This window comes from Tachysurus vachellii, chromosome 2 (assembly GCF_030014155.1).
Source record: "Tachysurus vachellii isolate PV-2020 chromosome 2, HZAU_Pvac_v1, whole genome shotgun sequence".
Classification (NCBI taxonomy): Eukaryota; Metazoa; Chordata; class Actinopteri; order Siluriformes; family Bagridae; genus Tachysurus; species Tachysurus vachellii.
The window spans coordinates 34,914,636-34,938,532 of record NC_083461.1 but is presented as its reverse complement, the minus strand read 5'-3'; the positions used below and the strand labels follow the sequence as shown (position 1 = coordinate 34,938,532).

General features: G+C 38.3%; 1 protein-coding gene across 4 annotated transcripts in view; it reads right to left on the bottom strand.

Moving 5' to 3' along the window:
• LOC132841849 (collagen alpha-1(XIX) chain) overlaps nucleotides 1–23,897 on the bottom strand; it is a 124,383-nt gene that overhangs the window by 58,001 nt on the left and 42,485 nt on the right. For all 4 annotated transcript variants that reach the window (XM_060864429.1, XM_060864431.1, XM_060864430.1 and 1 more), the window contains 16 exons: nucleotides 23,203–23,265; nucleotides 23,005–23,049; nucleotides 22,876–22,908; nucleotides 21,673–21,711; nucleotides 21,119–21,163; nucleotides 20,829–20,864; nucleotides 17,114–17,158; nucleotides 14,400–14,453; nucleotides 12,696–12,749; nucleotides 11,878–11,958; nucleotides 9,874–9,915; nucleotides 5,380–5,457; nucleotides 5,101–5,136; nucleotides 4,946–4,999; nucleotides 4,021–4,065; nucleotides 1,872–1,913 (listed from right to left, as the gene is read on the bottom strand). In XM_060864429.1, the coding sequence (XP_060720412.1) occupies nucleotides 1,872–1,913; nucleotides 4,021–4,065; nucleotides 4,946–4,999; nucleotides 5,101–5,136; nucleotides 5,380–5,457; nucleotides 9,874–9,915; nucleotides 11,878–11,958; nucleotides 12,696–12,749; nucleotides 14,400–14,453; nucleotides 17,114–17,158; nucleotides 20,829–20,864; nucleotides 21,119–21,163; nucleotides 21,673–21,711; nucleotides 22,876–22,908; nucleotides 23,005–23,049; nucleotides 23,203–23,265 (792 nt within the window). The remainder of the gene's footprint in view (nucleotides 1–1,871; nucleotides 1,914–4,020; nucleotides 4,066–4,945; nucleotides 5,000–5,100; nucleotides 5,137–5,379; nucleotides 5,458–9,873; nucleotides 9,916–11,877; nucleotides 11,959–12,695; nucleotides 12,750–14,399; nucleotides 14,454–17,113; nucleotides 17,159–20,828; nucleotides 20,865–21,118; nucleotides 21,164–21,672; nucleotides 21,712–22,875; nucleotides 22,909–23,004; nucleotides 23,050–23,202; nucleotides 23,266–23,897) is intronic.

Here is a 23,897-nt window from a genome sequence, read left to right as displayed (position 1 = left end):
GTATGGCAGCATTGGTATTGCCATAGGGGAGACAACAGACCACCTCCAACTACTACCGTCTGCCTACTATGAACTTCCTTGTAAAGAATGGCCTATTATATTACCATGAAGAGGGAGCCCTGCATCCTGTTGCTCATACCATGACCCCGTACGACCCTTCTCCTGCTCCTGTCCTATACACACCCACTAGAGGGACATCTAGGCCGAAGAAAAGCTGTGGGAATGGTTCACCTAGCCAGGTATGAACAGTGAAGTTTTTGGCATTCTGCAGAGCACCTCTCATTCCCCTCTCGATCATCTGTATTTGTATCTGTATCTGTATGGGCCATTACCAAAGTCAGCCCTTGGTCACAAATACATCCTGGTCATTGTGGAGTATGCCACCTGATACCCCAATGGCAATCCCATTTCGGAAAGCCACCTCCCGGAACATTGCCAGGGAGCTCCTCACACACTTCAGCTTGGGCGAAATCCTGAAAGACATCCAACCGACCAACCCAACTCATGGAGTTCCGGCCCAGCAAACAGGTGACGTTACTGGTCCTCAATGCTGCTTGCAAACTCCTGGAGAAATGGCAGGTCCCATAAATCAGTCATCAAGAGGGTGAGACCTGTGAACTACAGGCTGCTACAGCCAGGTAAGTGTGCAGATGTACCTTCAGATGTGACACACAAATCTATCACATTAACATCCTGAAAAAGTGAATCCTTGGTGTGTTGTGTCTGCATTTGCTTCTCCCATAACAGATCCCCAAGAGCACAATCCCCCTGTGCAATAACTTCTGGGGGCTCAATCAGATTTCGGAGTTTGACAGCTAGATCCTTCTACGAATGGACGATCTCGTGGAGCGTGTGTGGAAGGGTCATTTCCAGTCTAGATCTAACTAACAGCTATTGACAGGTTGCCCTCACCCTGGAAGCCTGGTCTAAGACAGAGTTCAGCACCATCAATGGTAAATGCGTGGAGATGACCCATCCCTTTCTGCGCATCATGGACATCATCCACTCCTCCATGTGTTTGGACCACTTGGCAAGGTTCTGAGAGCCCCCCAGAATGCCAGGCTAACGGCAATTTTCCAAATGTTCCACCTGGGGCTGTCTGAGGCACAGTACCTGGGCTACTGCATCGGGGGAATCACGCCCCCTACTGTCAATGGCCAAGGCAAAGGACACTAAGGCCTGGGTAACTTGATGGTTTCATTCTTTACAAGATTTCTCGTTTCAGGTCCAGCACAGAGTCGGGGGCCAACACCAAAACAACCACTGACAGGTGGGGGATCAGAGCTAAAGGGCTGTGGTGGTGGTGCTTGCATGCCACACTAAATAGAAGAAAGGTTGCCTTTGTGCAGCACCCTGGAGATTAACGGAGAGCCGGGCTCAGAAGCGGAACAGAGGGAAAATTAAAACGATTCGGGCAGAACTAATGTACTGTCTCTCTCTGCTATTTATTTTCTAGACTCCCATGAATATGGATGATCTGGAGGCTGCTAAGCTCTAGCAACACTTCTGGGAAAGCCATCTGTTCACCCCCACCACTTCTGGCTGGACTGCCTCACCTCCATAGGCCCTCACCCTCCATAGGCTTGAAACGCCTTAAGTAGACTTCAACCTATTGCACTGCTTACTTTGTTGAGAAAACTGTGAAATATATCCACGTTTGTGATTTTTGTCATTCACAAATACGTCTCTGTGCTGTTCTTTCATGTACCGCTATTAAGGATCTTACACCTGCTATAAGATTTTGTTTGCTTTGTTAATTGTACATATTTTCTCTATCCAATAATTTAGACAAAGACCTTGTAAATATTTTGATATAGATTCAGCAAATACTCTCAAGGCAGCCAGAAAGACTACCTTCAGAAAGACATTACCTTCAGATGTGAGGCAAAATCTCCAACGATCGGCAATGCTGCCTGGAGTAAAAAACACAAGAAGAGTTAATACAAATTTTTAACCAAGTTCATCCAAGAATTTGAGAAATTACATAGGCATACATATACTGTGATTTTCAAAAAAAAAATACAAAAAGTTCATCCAAGAATTTGAGAAATTACATAGGCATACATATACTGTGATTTATGATTCCAATCAAATGTAGACAGCATTTATGGGTATTATTTACATGATCAAGTTTCAAGGACATTAAAAGACAATGGCCTTGTTACACACCGAGGATTTCCACTCAACAATTGGTTTATTACTCAAAGGTTTTCTACATCATGAGCACTAGTGACATCTCGTTGTCGAAAGGTTGAATAAATAATGTCCCAGAGAACCCAGACATTTTTTTTATTTTTCATGTAATAAACACTGTAGGTGTCAGGATCTAGCCCGGATTTTTGCCATTTGCCTTTTGTTTATGTTTTCTGTTCACGTCTGCCCTGCCCTTGTCTATTCCTTCCAGCCTCAGCAACCCTGTCCCTTATTTGTCTAATTGCATTCAGTATTTAGCCATGCCACGATGGCTTCGGCAGTGCGGAATGTCTTTGTGGTTTGAGTCATTATGTTGGCTTTTTATTTTTGAGTTTCAGTTTTGTTAGTTATGTTTAATAAATCTGTTTTTTTTAGCTATCCTGCATTTGGGTCTTTGTATCCTTTGAAACACCCCTGTACTTTGACAGTAGGTTACAATCCATAAAATAATGAGTGTTTCGTATGCCATGTGTCAGTGCCACTGTAATACTTCCACAATGTATGAATCAGTAAATGAGAGACTTTATGAATGAATTATGAATAATTTCTAAATGAAATATATTAACTTGCCCTGTTGCATTTATTTTTAATAAATCTGCTTTGTTCAAGACTTGCAGCCTTGAACCTTATGTAAATAAGGTTTTGTCCTTAGTCCTAAACCCATGATTTAATAAGTGTTTATTGTGGAATGGTAGATGAAGTACTTCTAAACTGAACAGTTAAAGTGCTTTGGAACTGAGGAGCTGAAATTCTTGAAGAATTTCAAGTTGTTCAATAGTCAATAGCGATGAGTTTGATTTCTATCTACTACTTCCCGTGCCCTTTAGAATATTGTCTCACATGGGACTGAGGAGACAGGCACTTGAATCCTTGGCAAGGGATTAAGGGATTCTATCATCACATCACTATTTATTTTTTTGATACAAAAGCCTTGGTGTTGACTATCACATCACTAGTATTGTTTGTATGAATGCAACAATGAGAGGACGCTAAGCTGTTGCAAAATATTCTCGGAAGAGTATACTAATCAGAGATGACTCTTCTCTAGGTCACTTCATGGCTCAATGTGCTAGCACTAGCCTGCTTTCTAGAGCTACAGATGGAAGCAGCTCTGTTAGTGATAAACGAGCAAGCAGATCATCTCTGAAGATGAGGTTTGGAAGACTCTGAAACGAGAAACAGGAAAGTGAGTGGCCAAGACATCATGTCTTGCCTTGAGATCCTGATGCCCTGATCAGCTTGCAGGCTTGTTTACGTACATCTTCAAGGAGATATTAGCTAAGTGTTTGGTCCCCACCTGCTTTAAAAGCTCTCATTCCTGTGCCAAAAAAATAAACCCTCTTGCCTAAATGACTATTGTTCCTTAGTCCTCCATTTTTAGACTAAGATCTTTGAGTAGTTTATACAAAAATCCATTTGCTACTCCATCACTGACACTGTGGAGCCCCTCCAGACCACCCAGTAGGTCGAAGAATGCCATATCTCAAATCCTTCACTCCACCCACACCCACACTGACAGCAACAAAAAGAACTATGCAAGGCTGCTGTTTATAGACTACTCCATTTTTTCCTATCCTGTACTGTTACTACATGTAACATAATTGTGCATCAAATACTATTTTGGCCAGGTTTTAATTTTAATCCAAGTATTTCATTTCAAATATTCTGTATTTAACTGCATATATGACCAATAAAATCTTGTAATTTGACCTGTAAGATTTTTTTTTATTATGATCTATCCAATCTAGTTCATGACTGGATCATGGGTCATATGAATGTTTGAATGCAGTTTTGTATTTTAATATATGCAAGGAGAACTGAACTCACTGGTTCACCAGGAGGCCCTGGTTTGCCTTCATGACCTGGAGGTCCCTTAATGTAACAGCAAAAGAAATAATCAGAAAAAAACTGCATAAATTCCCAGATACATACATGCAAAATTTAAAGACATGACTGACTCTGTTCAATTCATGAGACATGGCTGTAAATATTACACATAATTAAGACTACCTAGGCATACACTGATCATTATCAAATTCATATCTAGATACCTCAATATTGAATATGAACAATACTGATATGATCAGCAACCATATTACTGTAATTAGGCTGTGACAAGCAATGATTGATTTGTATCACCAGCCCCAGAGTGAGCTAATAAAACATTTCTGACATCATTACACCACCACAACAAGCCTGGACTGTTGAATCAAGGCAGGCTGTGGATGGATTCAAATTTTGTCAAAATTGTCTGTGAGCCTCAGCTGAAATCAAGTCATCAAACCTAGCTAAGTTTTTTCCAGTCTTACCCGAGTTACTGTAGCCTTTCTGTCTCAAACCAGTGTAGCCAGTCATAGATGACCTATCTAAAAAGCATTTCTATCCACAAAATTCGTTATTTCGTTATTCGTTTTATTCGTTATTGGTGAAAACTAATGGAATACCCAGGAGACCATGTATTCCACTGCATGGGAATCCCAGGAGATCAAATACTCAAACCAGTCCTTATGGCACCAACAATTATGCCACAGGCAAGATTTTTGAGATCAAAAGGAGTTCCTAAGTTTATATTTATATTTGCCTTGTCTTGCATGTTTAATTTATTATTTTAGTGTTTATTGTTCTAAATTTGTTGTCAACATTGCACAAAACATTCTTGTTTTTCTTATGAATTTGATAGACAATCTACAATATAGCATATAGCACAGAGCTAAAATTATTAAAGCATTGTTTATAACTAGCCAAATGATACCTGGATTCCTGGGACTCCAGGAAGACCTTGCAAACCAGGAGGGCCACGAGGACCCTGAGACAAAGAGGAATAATCTTAAAACAGTCTCTTCTTCCTAATCCAACACTTAATTCAATAAGGAAAAAAATAATAGATAAACTTCAAAAAGAATGTACCTCTACTCCAGGCTCCCCTTTTGGTCCCATCATCCCCTTAAGATGTAATAGAAATATCATTTGTCCACACATATACAGGACAATAGTTTATTTTTAACAAAACTACAGGTGACTTCTAACATCATTATATCCTGTAAATCCTTCAAACACAGTTCTTCAAACAAAGAATTAGTAAGTTACATCAGTGTAATAATTTGTTTGCTTGTATTTTGGTAAAACTGGTGTCCATTTAAAATACAATTAAGGAAAAACGTAAATAAAACTATAGAATTCTCTTACAGGTGGACCATGAACTCCCACACCAGGTTCTCCTTTTTCTCCTGGTTCTCCTGGTATCCCTGGCATTCCTCTCTCTCCCTAAGAGAAAGAACCGTTAAAGATAAATTTAAATTTAACATATCTTATTTAATGTTAAATATTTAACATATTAAATATATTAAAGACTGGTTTTAATGTTTTGGCTAGTAACAACTGCAGTATATAAAATTTTCAAAAGGGCTGTTGCATGTAACATAGATCATATTTCAGCTAAAAAATTGAAAGCTTGTCTGATTAATAATAATAATAATAATAATAATAATAATAATAATAATTTGGAAATCTGGAGGCCTAGTCAACACCTCATGTTGCTCAAACCGTTCCTAAGCAATTTTCCAAAGTCTCAGGGAGCATTATCCTGTTAAAAGAGATGTGCTTCCAAATTCAACAACAGATTTGTTTGTCTGTTTATTTGCTGTCTTATATATCCACCCCATAACCGGTGCCATTGTAACAAGATAATCTTTTTACGTCATTTGTCAGTGGTTATGTCTGATCGGTGTATAAACTAATACAAACATTTTGATTTAATTAGTAATGAATCAAGACATTATAACACAGTTATTAATAAACATCATAGGTATAACGTGCATTTTTAAAACCCATACAGTGCCTGTAAAACTATTGAATTGCAAGTGATGCTTTGAAATTTTGTGCTGTGTCACCATTTATCTTAAAAGAGTGATCTCAAAATTAAACCATTTAAATTGATATTGGTTGTATGTAAGAAAAATCCCATGACCCAAATTATTTTGTATTCTGTATATTCCATAATAAGGATAAAGTTGACTTCTACCTGTGAATCAAAAAAGTTATTTTATTTTTTTTAAATAACCTTACTTCAAATACCATTTGTCAGACAATAATTCTGAGGGAAAGCTTTAAAAATGAAGAACAAAAAGAAAATAATAGATGGAAATAAAAAAAATGAAAAAAAGATGAAAAAAAAAGAGATTCTTAAAATGAGAAGGGTTATATAAAAAAGGTTAGCCTACACTGTGTGAATTGCTTGTAAGGTATTAATTTCATACAATAATTAATTTCATAATTTCATACAGCAATTCAAATTGCTGTGTTGTATGAGCTTGAGGACCCTCACTTGCCTGTTTCAGAACAGAAGTTGGCAAAACCCCATATTTTAATCCACTGTAAGGACAATACATTTATACACATTCATACACACACTAATCAACTTCCTACTGCCACAGCCTGCTTTACCTCCTGTATATCTTCAGTGGCATATGTCTCATCCAATCAGCAGTGAAAGTTCCATTCGCAAAATATACAGTACCTACCTTTTCCGGTTTGTCTGAATTGTCATTGTTCAATTCAATTAAATTCAATTCAATTCAATTCAATTCACGTTTATTTGTATAGCGCTTTTTACAATTGACATTGTCTCAAAGCAGCTTTACAGAACATAAACATAGAACAAAAGGTTATTATAAAAAATAATATAAAGATTAATAGAATACAAAATTCAAGATTAATATTAGATAGATTTAGTTCACAATATGTATGTATATATCCCCAATGAGCAAGTCTGAGGTGACTCAGGCAGCAGTGTTTGTGTTTTCAGAATTGTCGTTGTGTTTTTGGATTTGTAATTTTGTTTTCTGATTTGCTATTTTGTTTTTGCATTTGTTATTTTGTTTTCTGAATTGTTGTGTTTTCTGAATTGTCGTGTTTTCTCGTTTATTATTTTGTTTTTGGATCTGTTTGGTTTTGTTTTCTGAATTGTTGTGTTTTCAGATTTGGAAATATTTTGGTTTTGCTCTTCCCGGCCACCGTAATTATGAAGAATTGGAAAATACATCATACCACCCAGTCACTGATCATACAACCATCCCTTAATTATCAGAGCAAGAAGAGGACTTGTAAGGGAAGCCACAGAGAAGGCAACAATCACTTATAAGATGCTACAGAAATCATTGGCTGGGACAAAAGCAAAGATGTTCCAGTCAAGGGCTTAATATTAAGACCTGTATGGGAGGGTGGCTAGAAAGAATCCATTACTGAAATAAAATCACATCAAAGTGCTCTGGGGCTCAGAGTGACCCAGTTAAATTGTGGAATGGTTTTATAGTCAGATGAGAGTGAACGTCTATTTAAATACTATGAGTGGTACAATCCCACACTACAGTACTACATTCCTCAGCACTACTCATTCCTCAGTAAACAACATGCCAACAGTAAAGTGCTTGGATGACAGCTTGTTAGGGTAAGCTTTGCTCAGCTCTTATTTCTTAATCCATTCAAGAATATGTGGCACTAGCTGTAAGCTGTGGTCCACATATGTTATCCAAACAACCTAAACAACCTGCCAGAGAGAATGGGTGAAAAACATTTCCAAACAAGTAGGAGATCCCTTTTGAGGGAGCTCAACGCTGCATCAAGGCTGAAACTCTGTGTGCACACGCCAATTTAATCTCTAGGATAGGACACATGACGAAGGGAATACATGCCAATAAATCCATATAAGGGCATCTACATTATAGATTGAGTTGTTGGAAGCAAAACAAGAGACGGATCCTTCCCTTACTCTTGCCCTCTCCCCTGACTCCGATCTTCCCATTTCGGATTCGGAAAACCTCCATTTCAAGGTATCGAGATCCTGAAGAATCCCTATTCTACCTGTCTCTTTTCCCCAACGACTGCTAGGGCACTGTAGGCTAGAAAATCATAGGAATACCTACAGTTCAAGAGACACTCACAAGCTATCTCTCCCCTACATCACCCACATGGAGAAAGCCTCTGCTTCTTTCTAAGCTGTGTAGAGTCTTTGTAGGTAAGGTCTTTGTTGCAGGCTTACCAGGCTGACCTGCTAAAAGAGCTAGATCGTTTTGAGGGATTGAACCCTGAGGCAATATCTAAATACATTAACACTGGTTCACTAGATTGCAGAATTAGGATACCATCAACCAAACTGTTGTGTTTTTTTTAAACATACGCATAACAGGAGAAAAAAAAAGTTCAATTGTTTCAGGAAATGGAAGGTCCTCACCCGTCTTTTAAAGATAGCCAGTGATTCAGCTGTTTGGACGAACATCTAAGTTCATTCCACAACCTTGGTGCCAGAACAGAAAAGAGTCTTGCTGTATACTTACCTCCTACCCTGAGAGATTACGTGACCATTCGAGCAGTGCTGGTAGATCTGAGGGAGCGAGGTGCAGTGCGAGGAGTGATAAGAGCTTTGAGGTAAGAGGGAGCTGGTCCATTTTTGGCTTTGTTGGCAAGCATCGGTGTTTTGAATATGATGCCTGCAGCTACTGGAAGCCAGTGGAGGGAGCGCAGAAGTGTGGTAGTATGTGAGAATTTAGGCGGGTTGAAAATAAGTTGTGCAGCTGTATTTTGGATCATTTGACAAGGACAAATTGCGTTCATAGGTAGACCTGCCAGAGTTGCAGTAGTCCAGTCTTGAAATGACAAGAGACTGAACAAGTACCTGAGCAGCCTGTGTGGACAACAATGGCGAAATCCAAGTCAAGAAGATTTTATTTTCATTTCAACCAAATATAGCTGTTGCAGTACACAGTGAAATGAGACAATGTTTCTCAAGGACCATGGTGCTACATAGAACAATGTCTGAGCTAAGGACTTAAGTATGTTAGTCCTAGCCACATAACATGCACCTCCTCTTGTAGAAACCCCCTAGTCTCTTGTTTTCTGTATAGTGCCAAGCAGCTGAGACCATCCTGCAGACTGCGCCTTCATTCCTGGGACTTCTCGGTGGTCCTGGAGAGGCTGCTGGAAGCCCCCTTTGAGCCCGTCATATGGGAGATCTGCAGGCCCTGTCAGTCACCCTCACATGCCTAGAATTTGCCCCTGGCATGTCCGATGCTTTCCTGAACCCCAGGATGGAATATGTCCCCAAGGTGCCCAGGATAGCCGGTTGTCTGGACATCTTGCAGGCCTACTGCCGTGCTCGTGTTCTCTCACGGCCTCTGGCACAGTCATCAACCGATGTGTGGTGCCATGGGTATTGATGTTCACATAGTGTTGATACAGCATCAACTTTCCTCAAAAGTGAACTATACCAGGTTATTTATTTAACCCGGTTCCCTTAGAAGGTAACGGGGTGTTGCATTACTCACCACACCCCGGCCATCCATTGCACTTCCTTCAGACAAATAGAAGCTGAAGTATATAGTATATACTTCCCTTATATGGATTTGTTGGTGTGTATTCCCTTCATCACATGTCCTATCTGAGTCATTTAATTGGCGTGTGCGCACACAGAGCTTCAGCCACAACCTCCTCAAAAAAGCATTCTCATCGAGTAGCCCTCTCGCAGCAACTCTTTCCCTTCTCAGGGAGCCGTGTTATACACATAACCTGGTGTAGTTATCTTAACAGATTTAAAGTACTAGTCTTAAGCTGTTAAAAGTAGCACACTGGATTGTTGAATAATATCAAAAAATGTGGTTAAATACTTTGGTAAATAATGCTACCCACCTTTGGCCCTCTTGATCCTCTCGGCCCAGGTAATACCTCTACCTATCAAAAAGCATATAAAATCATATTATAGCTTTAAATTAAACAATGCAGAAAAATACAGCTGCAATGGATTGAAGTCCCAAATTCCCAAAGTCCCAATTAGTCCCAATTTCTACACAAAAAAAGAGGATTATTAGAATTACTTATGATTAGAATTATACTTTTATATAATATATCTAGATATTTGAATATTTAGAACGGTGCTAAATTAACTGAATTAAATTTCACTATAAGACTAAAAACTATACTGTATATTTTACTTTACTGTTAGACTAATATTATTTTATTGACAGAAAACTAGATAAAATAAGTCTTGGATTGTATTTGCAAATGCATTTAAGTGTTTTACGTATTAAATGAACACATATTTTGGTAATGTTTTCTTGGTTCAATCTCTGTGGTTCTTAGACAGGTGTATGCTAAACGATTGAAACCACTTTAAGTGCGTAGCGGAGCGTGTGCATAGTGTGCGTTGTTAAAATGCTGAAAAGTGAAAATAAAATAAAATAGAATTTTTAATTCACAAACCTGTCTTCAGTTTCATCTGCCAAGACAGTGATTTGTGAATTGTATTAAAAGATACACATATTACTATAACTATAGTACACTATAGTTGTAAGACTACAACTATAATATATAATCCATAAGAAGTCTGCATTAATATGTGCGAAATAAAAAGTTCTTATTTTTTTATACTGTACAAAGGAGCTTATTGGACTAATGAAATTAACAAGAGATACTCAGACAGTTCAGTTTAGCACCATTCAAATTGGCCTCAAGTTGTTTGTCAATGCAAACTAATCTATAGGCTAAACTCTAACATTTTTGTTCTACACAAGCCCAAAGATCGTAACTGACTTGTTTATTATGAGTTTTGGTGCTTGGGGGAATTACAGAGATGGACTGCCAAAAAAAAATAAATACATTTTAAGGACTGCCTAAGAAATGCAGCTAAAATAAAAAAAAAGCCTGGCAGGGGATCCATCAGGTGGATTTGGGTTGGACCTCTTGTGTTTGTGAAGTGCATGGACATCCAACCCTCTCTGATCAGGTACAAACAAACAAACAAAAAAGAAAAAACTCCTAAAAACTCTACATTTACATTATTTTTCACTACATTTCTTTCTAAAGAACATAAAAAAACACATAGCAGCCTCTAACTGTCACGGTGAGACAAAGGTAAGTGAGGATCCAAATGCAGTTCAATCTTTTATTAAACCAAAGCGAGAAACAGGCAAACCGACGGACAGGCAAAACAGGGCAGAACACTGAGCAAACGGGAAACAGGAACATAGACACAAACATCCAACAACAACCAACACCAGGGAAGTGAACAAACAGAGTAGATATAACAAACAGGAACCAATCACCAAGCAGAGACAATCCGTGACTAAGACAACACACCTGAGGGAGAGATGGAGTGCAATTAGTGTCCATGGTGACAAATGAGTGGGCGGAGCAAACAATTAACAGCAAGGCAGACCAGCAGACAGAAACAGGGAAAAACACAGACAGACTCATTACACTAACCTTTATCATTACTGTACTTCTTCAAAACATTCCATGTTTTTGGGATTAAAAAATTATTGGGTTGTATTTAAAGTATTTTTCTCAAATGTATGATAAGCTGCTGACCAAAGGTTTGGCTAAACCTGTGAAAATAACGTAGCTGCATACACTTTAGAATTCATCCTGGTGCTTTTCTCATGAGTCACATTGGCCAGTTTTGAGACCATTTATTGCAGGTGCATTTATTGAAGTGTGAGGTCATTACCAATGGACTGTTTTTAGTTGTCAAAAGTTAATTAAAATATTTAAAATAATCTGATAAATGAAAATAATAAATAAAAATAATTTATAATGGACTTTGTACCATTTGTATCTTTCACTGTTAGAATTAGGCTGAAAGAGATGACTAGCCTCTCACAGAATGAACTAAAGAGAGTAACAACTCTGACTTACAGTATAACCAAGTCCTCCAACTCCAGGCTCACCCTTGGGACCTGGTGGGCCAGGTTGCCCTTGGATGCCACCAGTATCACCCTGCACACACACATTTCATGTACATTCAGCAAATGTAATACATGTTGATACATAAATATTTATATTATTTGTTGTAAAAATCTAACATTTGTTGAAACATATTTCACTAAGTCATTTGCTAGTCTATGCATGAGCAGCTTAAATTGACATAGGTATGCAAAATCTGCCAGTTTACTGGCATTTACAAAAAAAAAAGAGCCAGAAATGCACGATCCTTGCAACCTGCTTAAGGGAAGGCATGTATTATTTATACTTGACCAACTACTGTATTATAATACTACAGAATATATATCAGCAGAGATTACATTGAATTCCATTTTGCCTTCACAATACAGTGACAAATTAAGGAACAAACAAGCTACTAGCATGTCTGTGGCCAGTACCATCTTTCAGAACTACACCATCACTGAGACCTAAAAACTGTAAATGCCATAGCATTTTAGTTACATTCCATCAGCTTTTAAACCCTGTAACCAGGACTTTCTCATAATGGAAAAATCCATTCCCACCAGGATAGCAATGTTTCATCATAGGATAAAAGTGAGTATTATTGAATTGTAGTGACTCTTGGTCCACAGGGAGCAAATCTGTACAAGAAAAATACTTCTGAGTGAACTAATTATTTAATATGATTTATATATGCATTCTCATCTAAAACATAAAGATTGCCTCTTAGTGCCTGGCAGTCTACAATGGAACACTTGACTGCTCAAATCAGGTTCAGTTTTATTGACTACCTTCTGTCCTTTCTCTCCATCTCTCCCTGCTGGTCCTGGCTCCCCTACTAATCCCTGAAATTGAAAAAAGAAAAGAAAAGATTCAGGCTTATGTTTCAACAATGTCCAGTCATTCAACTTCTCTGCAGGGTTTACAAAGTATATTGTTTGTTCATCCTTTCAAATCATGTAAAATTCTGCATGTTTATTAATGTGAATAAGTATATGAAGAAGATTATGACCGATGGATAATTTTGCTTTCTTTAAGTGCTTCTTTGTGAACAGATGCTTGCACAGAAGGTAGTATTCATAATGTGTACCTGTCCTAATGGGAGCAGTGTCACATGAACTACAATGGAATTTACTGAATTAGACAGTGAAGTGAAAAGTGTGATAAGTTCTGTGTTTCAATGTAGAAAAAAGATAAAAGATAACACAGACATTCAATTGTTATACAAAGTGCTTGGGGAAAAAAACATGTCTTTATTTAGCAGTATTCTGTATTAAAGTGCAAATGTTTAAATCTACATTTATATCAATTACAGAATGAGGCTACAAAATTTAACTGGTCATTATAATGACCTATAGACAATAAAAATTGCCATACTTTATATTCACATGTAGCACAACACCAATTCTATTTTTTTGTAAATAATACTGCGATACAATAATGTGATAACATGACTATTTGTGCAAATATTCACAATTATATAGCTTGTGGGATAATGAGTTAAGACACAAACACAGAACACACCCACATCCCCTGAACTATGTAGATGTCAGGAGAGTCCCCGGCCACACCACTAGGGGGCAGGATGGCAGGTCTCCTCTTAACCATGTGTTTTATTGTTTCCATGTGGGCTGTGCCACGCCCTTACCTTTTTCCTGCCATGTCACCTGTGTCTTGTTAAGCTTTGATTAATTGTGTTACAGTATATATAGATCTTTGTCTTTACGCATGTCACATCAATGTGAATATTGTATTGTTCATGTTCTTTTAGTTATCTGTGCATCGTTGTCATCCCTGCCATGTTTGTTATATTTATTATGTTAGTTAGTCCTTGTTTTGTTTAATAAAACTATGGACGCGGGGGCACGGTGGCTTAGTGGTTAGCACGTTTGCCTCACACCTCCAGGGTCGGGGTTCGATTCCCGCCTCCACCTTGTGTGTGTGGAGTTTGCATGTTCTCCCCGTGCCTCAGGGGTTTCCTCCGGTTACTCCGGTTTCCTCCCCCGGTCCAAAGACATGCATGGTAGGTTGATTGCCATCTCTGGAAAAATTGTCCCTAGTGTGTGATTGCGTGAGTGAATGAGTGTGTGTGTGCCCTGCGATGGGTTGGCACTCCGTCCAGGGTGTATCCTGCCTTGATGCCCGATGACGCCTGAAATAGGCACAGGCTCCCCGTGACCCGATGTAGTTCGGATAAGCGGTAGAAGATGAATGAATGAAAACTATGGACACACTGGGGAATCTCACATTTAGGACTGGTCTAATTACTTTGGGCAGACGAGGAGGGTGAGAAGTTGTAGTAGATCACACAGACATCTCTCACTATTAGCATAAATTCTCTTAAATCAGAAAATTGCTTCATGTAACCAAAAGAAACCCGATTTATTTAATTCTGTTTTATACAAAGTCTGTGCACCACTTAAATGTTCTTGTTTTGTGTCTTGCATTTTAAGGAAGTTTCAGTATGAAGACATTATAGGAGTGTTTTCACTTGCCTTATCTCCTGGAAGACCTCGAAGTCCAGCAGGGCCTGGTAATCCTTCTTTTCCCTGTGCATAGATCAGTTTTAAAGGCATTAGACATGCAGAAGCCATTATGGCATTTGCCATGATTCATCTGTAGATAAAACACCAACTTCAGATATTGTATTATGTAAAGATGCATGAAATAAATAACTGGATAACACAAAATAAATGATGAAGAAATGTTAAGTGCAGTTAATTATACATACTAAATTTCAGACACGTATTGATGGCCAGATTCCGAAGTTTTTGTCTGTAATGCTTGAGAGGTATGGTCAATATTGTCGCATGTCCAGTTATCATTCAGAAATGGGATATTTTTGAATTAGGTTTATTTTTTATTCCTTTCCTTTTTCAGAAATTAAAAACTGCTGACCAAATGTTGAATAACAGAAAAAGCATTTTAGGACTTTGGCAATTAACAGATATTTTATTAACTTTTCTCCACTGTGCTGCTTTTGTTTTTGTCTTGTCTGGCTGATATGATATATGATATGATATGATATGATATGATATGATATGATATGATATACTATGAACAGAGCCAACCATACTAGAGACTGAACACATTTTAACCATTTTTTTGACATTTAAACCAACTTTTATATGAAACAACTAATTTATTACCAGTGTTGTAATGTAACAGAGTACAAATACTTCGTTACTGTACTTAAGTAGAAATTTCACTTATCTGTACTTTACTTCGCTATTTAAATTTATGTCAACTTTCACTTTTACTCCACTACATTTCCTAGATAAAATGTATACTTTTACTCTGTTATATTTCCACTAAGCATCTTTGTTACTCGTTACTACAAAATAAAATCAGAAGAAATGTGTGCGACTGCAATAAGGGAGGTTTGGCGAATCACTGCTCCTAGATTACATTACGCAGCTCCGCACGCTCTATTCATTCATTCATTCATTTTCTACCGCTTATCCGAACTACCTCGGGTCACGGGGAGCCTGTGCCTATCTCAGGTGTCATCGAGCATCAAGGCAGGATACACCCTGGACGGAGTGCCAACCCATCGCAGGGCACACACACACTCTCATTCACTCACGCAATCACACACTAGGGACAATTTTTCCAGAGATGCCAATCAACCTACCATGCATGTCTTTGGACCGGGGGAGGAAACCGGAGAACATGCAAACTCCACACACAGAAGGTGGAGGCGGGAATCGAACCCCGACCCTGGAGGTGTGAGGCGAACGTGCTAACCACTAAGCCACCGTGCCCCCTTCCGCACGCTCTATTTCAGCGTAATGTTGCTAAAGGAGGAGGAAGCACAAGTGAAACCGCCATGGAAGCACCTACTGGAGGACCTCCCGTTATCGTAGTTCTGGGGTGGCCAACCAGTCAGAGACCAAGAGCCACATTTTTTACTGTGTTACCGCAAAGAGCCACATCATACACATGGGCACACATGATCATCACCTTTTTTTCCCCTGCCATTTTAAGAGCGAACTTGACACAAATTGTTTACTCAAATGATCTTGCTCCTACTGGGAAACGTTGAGGTATTTTCATCCCACTAACATGCGCGTTTGACGAAATTACCGTATTGAACTCAAGCAAAGCGAACACGCACAATAAAAAGACACAAATACAAACTTCGATATGAACGTAAGAGCCGCATGAACCCGGGCAAAGAGCAGGGGAACAGGGTGAAGAAGATAACGTTATACACCCGTGGCCGTATTTGCAAGAAATGTTTCTGTACATTTGGAATGACAGATTCTTCCTACCGGATGAAGTGCCTCTTATGCCTACCGAAAATCACTGAAATTTAACTTTTTACTTTTACTTCAAATACTTAAGTACATTAAATATCAGAAAATGACTTTTGATACTTAAGTACAGTAAATATCAGATACTTTAAGACTTTTACTTGAGTAATATTCTAAAAGGTAACTTTCACTTCTACCAAAGTCTTTTTCTAGTACGATACTTGTACTTTTACTCAAGTATTGCTTTCTAGTACTTTATACAACACTGTTTATTACACAGTAATCTTTTCAGAAGGGTAAATTCGATTAGGGAACCTCAATCTAAATGACCATGTTCGAATCAGTTTGAATCACTTTACTTGGCTGTCACGTTGGTTTTGGCTTTTGTTTCATGTTATGGTTTTCATGTCTTTTATTTTGTATCCTGTCTTGTATTTTGTGTCTTGCTTCCCTTGCTCTCTGGCCTAATGTATGTGTTATGTTCTGATTGGTTGTCGTTAGTCATTTGTACCTGTTCTCATTTGTCATTGGTTCACTGAATGTATTTAACCCTGAGTTTTTTGTGGTTGTTGTCCTTTATGGCTGTTATGTGTGTTATGTGTGTGGTCATTGCCTTTCCCAGGATTACTTGTTTTGTTTAATTAATCTTTTACCTGCACTTGGATCCCCCACTCTCTCCTCTTTCAACGCACGTTACAATCCCGGTTCCTGCACTTACCACAATTTTTCTCAACTCCTGCTGATACATGTGGAAATCAACTGTATTACAGTGGCCCCATTCTATGCAGCCCTATAATATACAATTTTGTTGCCTATAACATTGGCCAGCATTTAAGCAGGGTTTTGTACCATATCTGTTTTGGTAGATAATTGCATTGTTTTCTGTATCTTTTCACTTGCAAAATCAATGAATGCATGCTATAAAATAGATTGAGACATATATTAATACTTACCTGTGGACCCGACTTTCCCATTTGCCCTGGCAATCCATCACTTCCCTTTACAAAAAAAAGAGGAGAATGATGAGGTCAAAATAAAACACAGATATATATTGTACAGTGGTGTGAAAAGGTTTTGGCCCCTTCCTAATTTTTTTTATTTTTTTGCATGTTTGTCACACTTTAATATTTCAGATCATCAAACAAATTTAAATATTAGTCAAAGATAACATCTTGTTAAGTTAATATTCTTTAAATGAATTTTAAACATTAATTGTGTATACTCATTTATTTATTTTTATCCTTATTTCTTCTTCTTCTTCTTCTTCTTCTTATTATTATTATTATTATTATTATAGATTTATTTCTTTTTTCCTCTCTCTTCTGTTTCCATACTTCTGTAAAGCTGCTTTGAGACAATAGGAATTGTCAAAAGTGCTATACAAATAAATTTAATTGAATTAAAAAAAGATAACACAAGTAAGCACAATATGCAGTTTTTAAATAAAGCTTTTCATTATTAAGGGAAAACAAAATATAAACCTACATGTCCTGTGTGAAAAAGTGCTTGTCCCCTAAACCTAATAACTGGTTGGGCCGTCCTTAGCAGCAAGAACTGCAATCAAGCATTTGCGATAACTTGAGTCTGTTACAGTGTAATTTTGGCAGAATTGTTGTAATTCAGAACCATTGGAGGGTTTTCGAGCATGAACCGCCTTTTTAAGGTCATGCCACAGCATCTCAATAGGATTCAGGTCAGGACTTTGACTAGGCCACTCCAATGTTTTCTTCAGCCATTCAGAGGTGGACTTGCTGGTGTGTTTTCAATCATTGTCCTGCTGCAGAACCCAAGTTTGCTTTAGCTTGAGGTCATGAACAGATGGCCGCACATTGTCCTTCAGAATGTTTTGGTAGACAGCAGACAGCATGGTTCCAGCAGGGTTTTTTTGGTAGACAGCATGGTTCCATTTATCACAGCAAGTCTTCCAGGTCATGAAGCAGCAAAACAGCCCTAGACCATCACACTAACACCACGTTCTTTTTCTGAAATGCAGTGTTACTTTTACACCAGATGTAATGGGACACACAAATTTCAAAAAAGTTCAACTTTTGTCCCGTCAGTTCACAGAGTATATTCCCAAAAGTCTTGGGGATCATCAACACGTTTTCTGGCAACCTTTATGTTCTTTTTGCTCAGCAGCGGTTTTCATCTTGGAACTCTGCCATTTTTGCGTCTCTTGTTTATGGTGGAGTCATAAGTGAATGTGAAAGTGACGTGACATACAGCTAAGTATGGTGACCCATACTCAGAATTCGTTCTCTGCATTTAACCCATCCAAAGTGCACACACACAGCAGTGAACACACACACACTGTGAGCACACACCCGGAGCAGTGGGCAGCCATTTATGCTGCGGTGCCTGGGGAGCAGTTGGGGGTTCGGTGCCTTGCTCAAAGGCACCTCAGTCGTGGTATTGCCAGCCCGAGACTCGAACCCACAATCTTATTGTTAGGAGTCAAACGCTCTAACCATTAGGCCACGACTTCCCCACGGTTTTCGCATATCCCAGATTATGGGGTCAGAGCGCAGGGTCAAGCCATAGTACGGCGCCCCTGGAGCAGGTGAGGTCAAGGACCCAACGTTGCTGTCTCATTAGGACCCTCTGATCAAGAATCCAGCACCTTGACCGCTGGACCATCACGCCCTCACACTGATAAACACTGATCTTAACTGAAGCAGTTAAGTGAGTTAACTGAGGCCTGCCTTTCTTTGGATGTTGTTGTGGCTCTTTTGTGACATTTTGGATGAGTTGCCTTATCCAAGGCTGTGCTCTTGGGGTAATTTGTGGCACTTTTCAGGGTCATGTGGGTTTGGATTTTGTTTTCCCTTAAAAAAAACCTTCTTTTAAAAACTACATGTTGTGTTTACTTGTGTTATCTCTGACTAATATTTAAATTTGTTTGATGATCTGAAACATTAATGTGTGGAAAACATGCAAAAAAATAAAAAATCAGTAGGGGGCCATCACTTTTTCACACAGCTGTAGACATAAAACTATGGCAGGTCTGCATGGCTTGGGATGATTGGTATGCTGATCATTTGAAGGTGTTAATAGCCTCTTAATAGCCTCTTAAAACCTCTCAATAGCACTAATCCTGACTTTCAACAGGTAACCCGGGATGAGTTTTGTAAAGGAACAAAAAGAAGATGCCCCTCCAGGTATAAATACAGACCCTGCTTACCACCTGTCTGCCTCCTACTTCAATAATGACATTCTGTATTATCACACAGAGAGCCTGACCCACTCACATTCACACGGAGTCCACCTGGGGGCCTGGAATACCCTGAAGAAACTGTGAGATCGATTCACAGAGACTTGCATAGACACAGATATCAAAGTCTTCTGTCAAAAGTTTCCTCAGTGTTGACACACACACACCCCTCATCGGTGTCGCCTTTAAGTGGATCGGCATGGAGCTCCCTGGGCCGCTGCCGAAGTCAGCCTTGGGAAATGAGCACATTCTTGTCATCATGGACAAGCCATTGGACAAGCCTACCCCAAGGCAGTCCCATTTTGGAATATCACCTACCATAACATCAAAAGGGAGCTCCTCACATACTTCAGTCAAGTGGGCATCCCAACGAACAATCGACCGAGGGGGTACAGATTATAAAAAAATTCATAGAGACCCCCAATGAGAGCATCAGCGAGTTTGCAACTTCTGCACCCAACCTGAAGAGTACAGAACGGGTGATCAGGTGCTGCCCCTCCCATCTTAAACACTGCATGCAAATTCCTCGCAAGGTGGCAGGGCCCGTACAGAGTCCTGAAGTGGGTAGGTCCTCTGCAATGACTTCCAGAGTCTTAACCAGATTTTGGACTTTGACAGCTACCCCCTCCTCAATGTGGACGCAGCTACACCCTCTGGGCACAGAAAATGCTTGGGATTCAGTGCTAAGGGAGGGCTCTGTTAAGGCAGCACACACACCACCATATGCAAACCACACAAAAACACTCCTGGCTCCACTGAACCTGCGAAAAATGTGCCATTTCAGCACCAAGGCCAGCGCTGTGAAGTGTCAGGAATGCCCTTTAATAGAGAAAGCGACACACAGCAGCAGAAAAGAAGTAAGGTGTGAAGTACTGTTTTCTTTTTTACATTTACTTTCCAGCATTTAGTAGAGACCCTTATCCAGAGCAACTTACATTTTTTTTAGCTCATTTTTATACAAGTGAGGGTTAAGGGCCTTGCAAAGGGGCTCAGTAGTGGCAGCTTGGTGGACATGGGATTCGAACTCACAACCTTCCAATGGGTAGCCCAGCACCTTAACCACTAGGCCACCACATAAACTACACTCCTGGGACTCCTCCTGTGCCAACCAAAGTCTCCTGAACAAGTTTCTTTATTTTCCTGCTTAAAACATAAAGAGGACTATTTTTCCCTTAATCCCACGATTTTTCTTTGTGATCCCCTCACTGCGGTGGCTGCTACAATATATATGTCACTCTAATGCATAAAATCATTCAGATACATATCAAGGTAATGAATTGTACCAAAAATCTACAGTTAAAATCACATTGTGAATTAACAGGTGCAGAGGTTCTAAATAATGTGGATAGTGTGTATGGTGAATATATGTAAATGTATATATTTACAAAATTTAAATTTTATATGAGCGAATGTTGTATTGTGTCACCCAAAAAGATCACATTGGCAAATGCTTTTACCTTGATACCTGGTAGTCCTGGAATGCCTTTTTCGCCCTGGTAAATATAACAGAAAAAAATGAGCAGTTATTTTCTGTTGTGTCTTTGTGTATTTTATAATTTTCTTTCCACATGAAACCAGAAATCTGCTGAGATTATACTAAATATATATACAGCGCTTGGATCAAAGAACTGCTTTCTTGTTCATCTAGAAGTGTTTTGTACACTTAATTTGACAGAAATATCATTATTACTGTTGAGCACACGTTACTTCTGTAAAACAAACTATTGTCTACAGTATGAACACTCACCGGGTCTCCCTTTTCCCCTTTCTCACCCTTCTCCCCTGCGTCACTCTAATGTGATAGAAAGGTTAGTCATCAGTCTCCATCATTATTCATTGTTGTGAAAAGTCCCCTCCCATTTTTTTATTACGTTTTACCCTTAAATTTATAAAAACATGAAAGACGAGCAAATGACTTTCAAAACAATGTAAGGAGGAGAAAATAACATTCACAACAATTCTATTTTTTGTAGATAATTTATTTCGGATTTGCTATTTCCTTACTTTTACTTTAAAACCTTTATAGATGCATTGTGTTGAGTTGCCAAAATAAAATAAGTCAATATGTTAGATATATTAATTATAAAGGAAACAATTCATGAATATTTAACACACATGTTTGCAAAATTTACACTCAGACTGAAAATCATAGCAGCAAACTGACTTCACATCAGTCTCTCTCTCTATCCCCACTCAATCAGGTCAGGCCAACATGACAAAAATGCTAAACCCTTCCTCAAAGTTATGTGATTGATTAGAAAACAATTTTTGTAGAGTCAGTCTAGTACAGAGCAAACTTACTGGTACAGAGAGGTGTCTGAGACCATGCGCTGTCATCACCTGCAAGGCAGCACAGACCAGACAGAACAAACTAGACCTAGTCCTATGCTAATTTCACATTCATTTCATGTGGACTATTGATATATTTTATACTTTATACTTTACTTGATAAAAGGTTATAAGATGCTGACAAGTCATTGATAATCAGTTGTTTACTAGTCTAGGCTACAATGCTTTAGGCTTTGGGATATCATCAAGATATCATAAAAATATGAGAATATGTGAATAATATAGTTATTAAGAACCTGGATAGACTCAGCAACCTTTTTAAGCAAACTTATTACCCAATACAACTATGTTTACTTTATCCAACTCCAAGAGAAAAAGCAGTTTCTTTCTACCCCAGAAAATAAATACATTATTAATAGTAATACAAAGCTATTATCAGAAATTGGTATTGCATTGGAATTATAGGGTCATTATTGATAATATTCTTAAAATTGTATATGTTATATAATTATAAGTGTCCTAATTCTGCTGGACTATACTGGCTGAAATCTTTTACCAAGTATAATAAGCTATAAGCTAATAATAAGCTACGTAATAACAAACTTTAGCCATTTTACATGACTTAATCTAAAACAGAGGGCATTGAATTTGTAAGATGACTCAATAAGATGTCTATATAGTCTAATAAAATTCAAGACTGTACTGACAAAGTTAGTCTACATTTGTCATGTGGAATATAATTTTTAATATTAAATCATTAAGCCAGACTGTTCTGGCTGGAGTTGTAATGTGGGACATCCAATATTATGTAAAATTCATGTACATGAACATAGTAGCGATTGCAGGACCTTTCGAATTTTCATTCTCAGTAGTGTCATTAATAGGTTGAATGATTCTCATTATTAATAGGGTACAGTGCAATGAAGCAGTATCATTATTTTCAAAGGCTACATCTATTTGTTAACAGTCATTAGCTTGATACTACATTTTTATTATTAGTTTTAGGGAATAAGCAAGAAAACACTACTAGTTATAAGTAAGGCATAGCCCTGGTTATATACTATATGTAAAACACTATCTTAATAGTTTTATTTCATTGCCTTCTTATTAAACAGCTTTCAAATCAGCTAAACGGCTAGTTTTTACTGATTTGAAATAGATTTAAAATCTCTACTTGCATTATTTTGTGTGTTGGTGGACCTACTAAATACTTACTGGGCCAGGTGGTCCTCTGGGGCCAACTTCACCCTAATGAAATAATAAAAATAATGCATCAAATTAGATTAAAAAACAATAAACCTGTTTTTAACACAATTGGCATATTCCACACTGCAAACACGGTACCTTTTGTCCTTTAACACCATGGGCACCTTCTTGACCAAACTGACCCTGTGAGGGGAAGCAGCTCAAGTTTTATAACTGACTGGAAAAAAGTTAATAAAAAACGTATTTGTGCTTGTGTCTGTGTTAGAAATGATGTGTTAAAAATAGAAATGTATTTGAAATAGAAAGCTAGAAAGATAAAGTGTGCACATAACATACGGCATCTCCTTTCTCCCCCTTCTGTCCTATCTCTCCCATCACACCTGGATCTCCTTTCACCCCCTAGATAGAGAAAAAATAAATAAATACCTTAACTGTACCATTCACCCATTTATTGTACAACAGAATTTTGGCTTCATTAATATTCTGATTTTTTTTTTCATGTCTTTTTATTTCCTGTTCTTTATTATTTTCCACAAGTATTTTACTATTTTTCAGACCATTTTATTATTTCACAATAATGACTTGCAATAGAGTTGATTTAAAAAGAAGACCTTTGTCACATATACTTTACAGCACAGTGAAATTATTTTCTTCACATATTTCGACTTGTTAGGAAGTTGTGGTCAGAGCACAAGGTCAGCCATGATATGGAACCCCAGAGCCAAGACGACTAAGGGCTTTGCTCAAGAGCCCAAGAACCTAGAGCATACTACGACCTATTAACCCTGTAATGTGAGGGTTTGGAAAAGACTCAGGAGACATTTAAGCTAAATTTTAGCTAAACGACAGGCTCACCTTTATTCAGTCTGTGAGTTTCAGTGCACGTTTAAAGAAAATAAAACATCTGAACAACAGAAAAAGGGGTTTTTAGATTTCACCCCTTCAGGTTCAAGTTCCACAGTAGCATCCATAAGGCTTCCAGCATTGTGGACTACCCCTCCAACCCCTCTAATGAACCCTTTACTCATCTC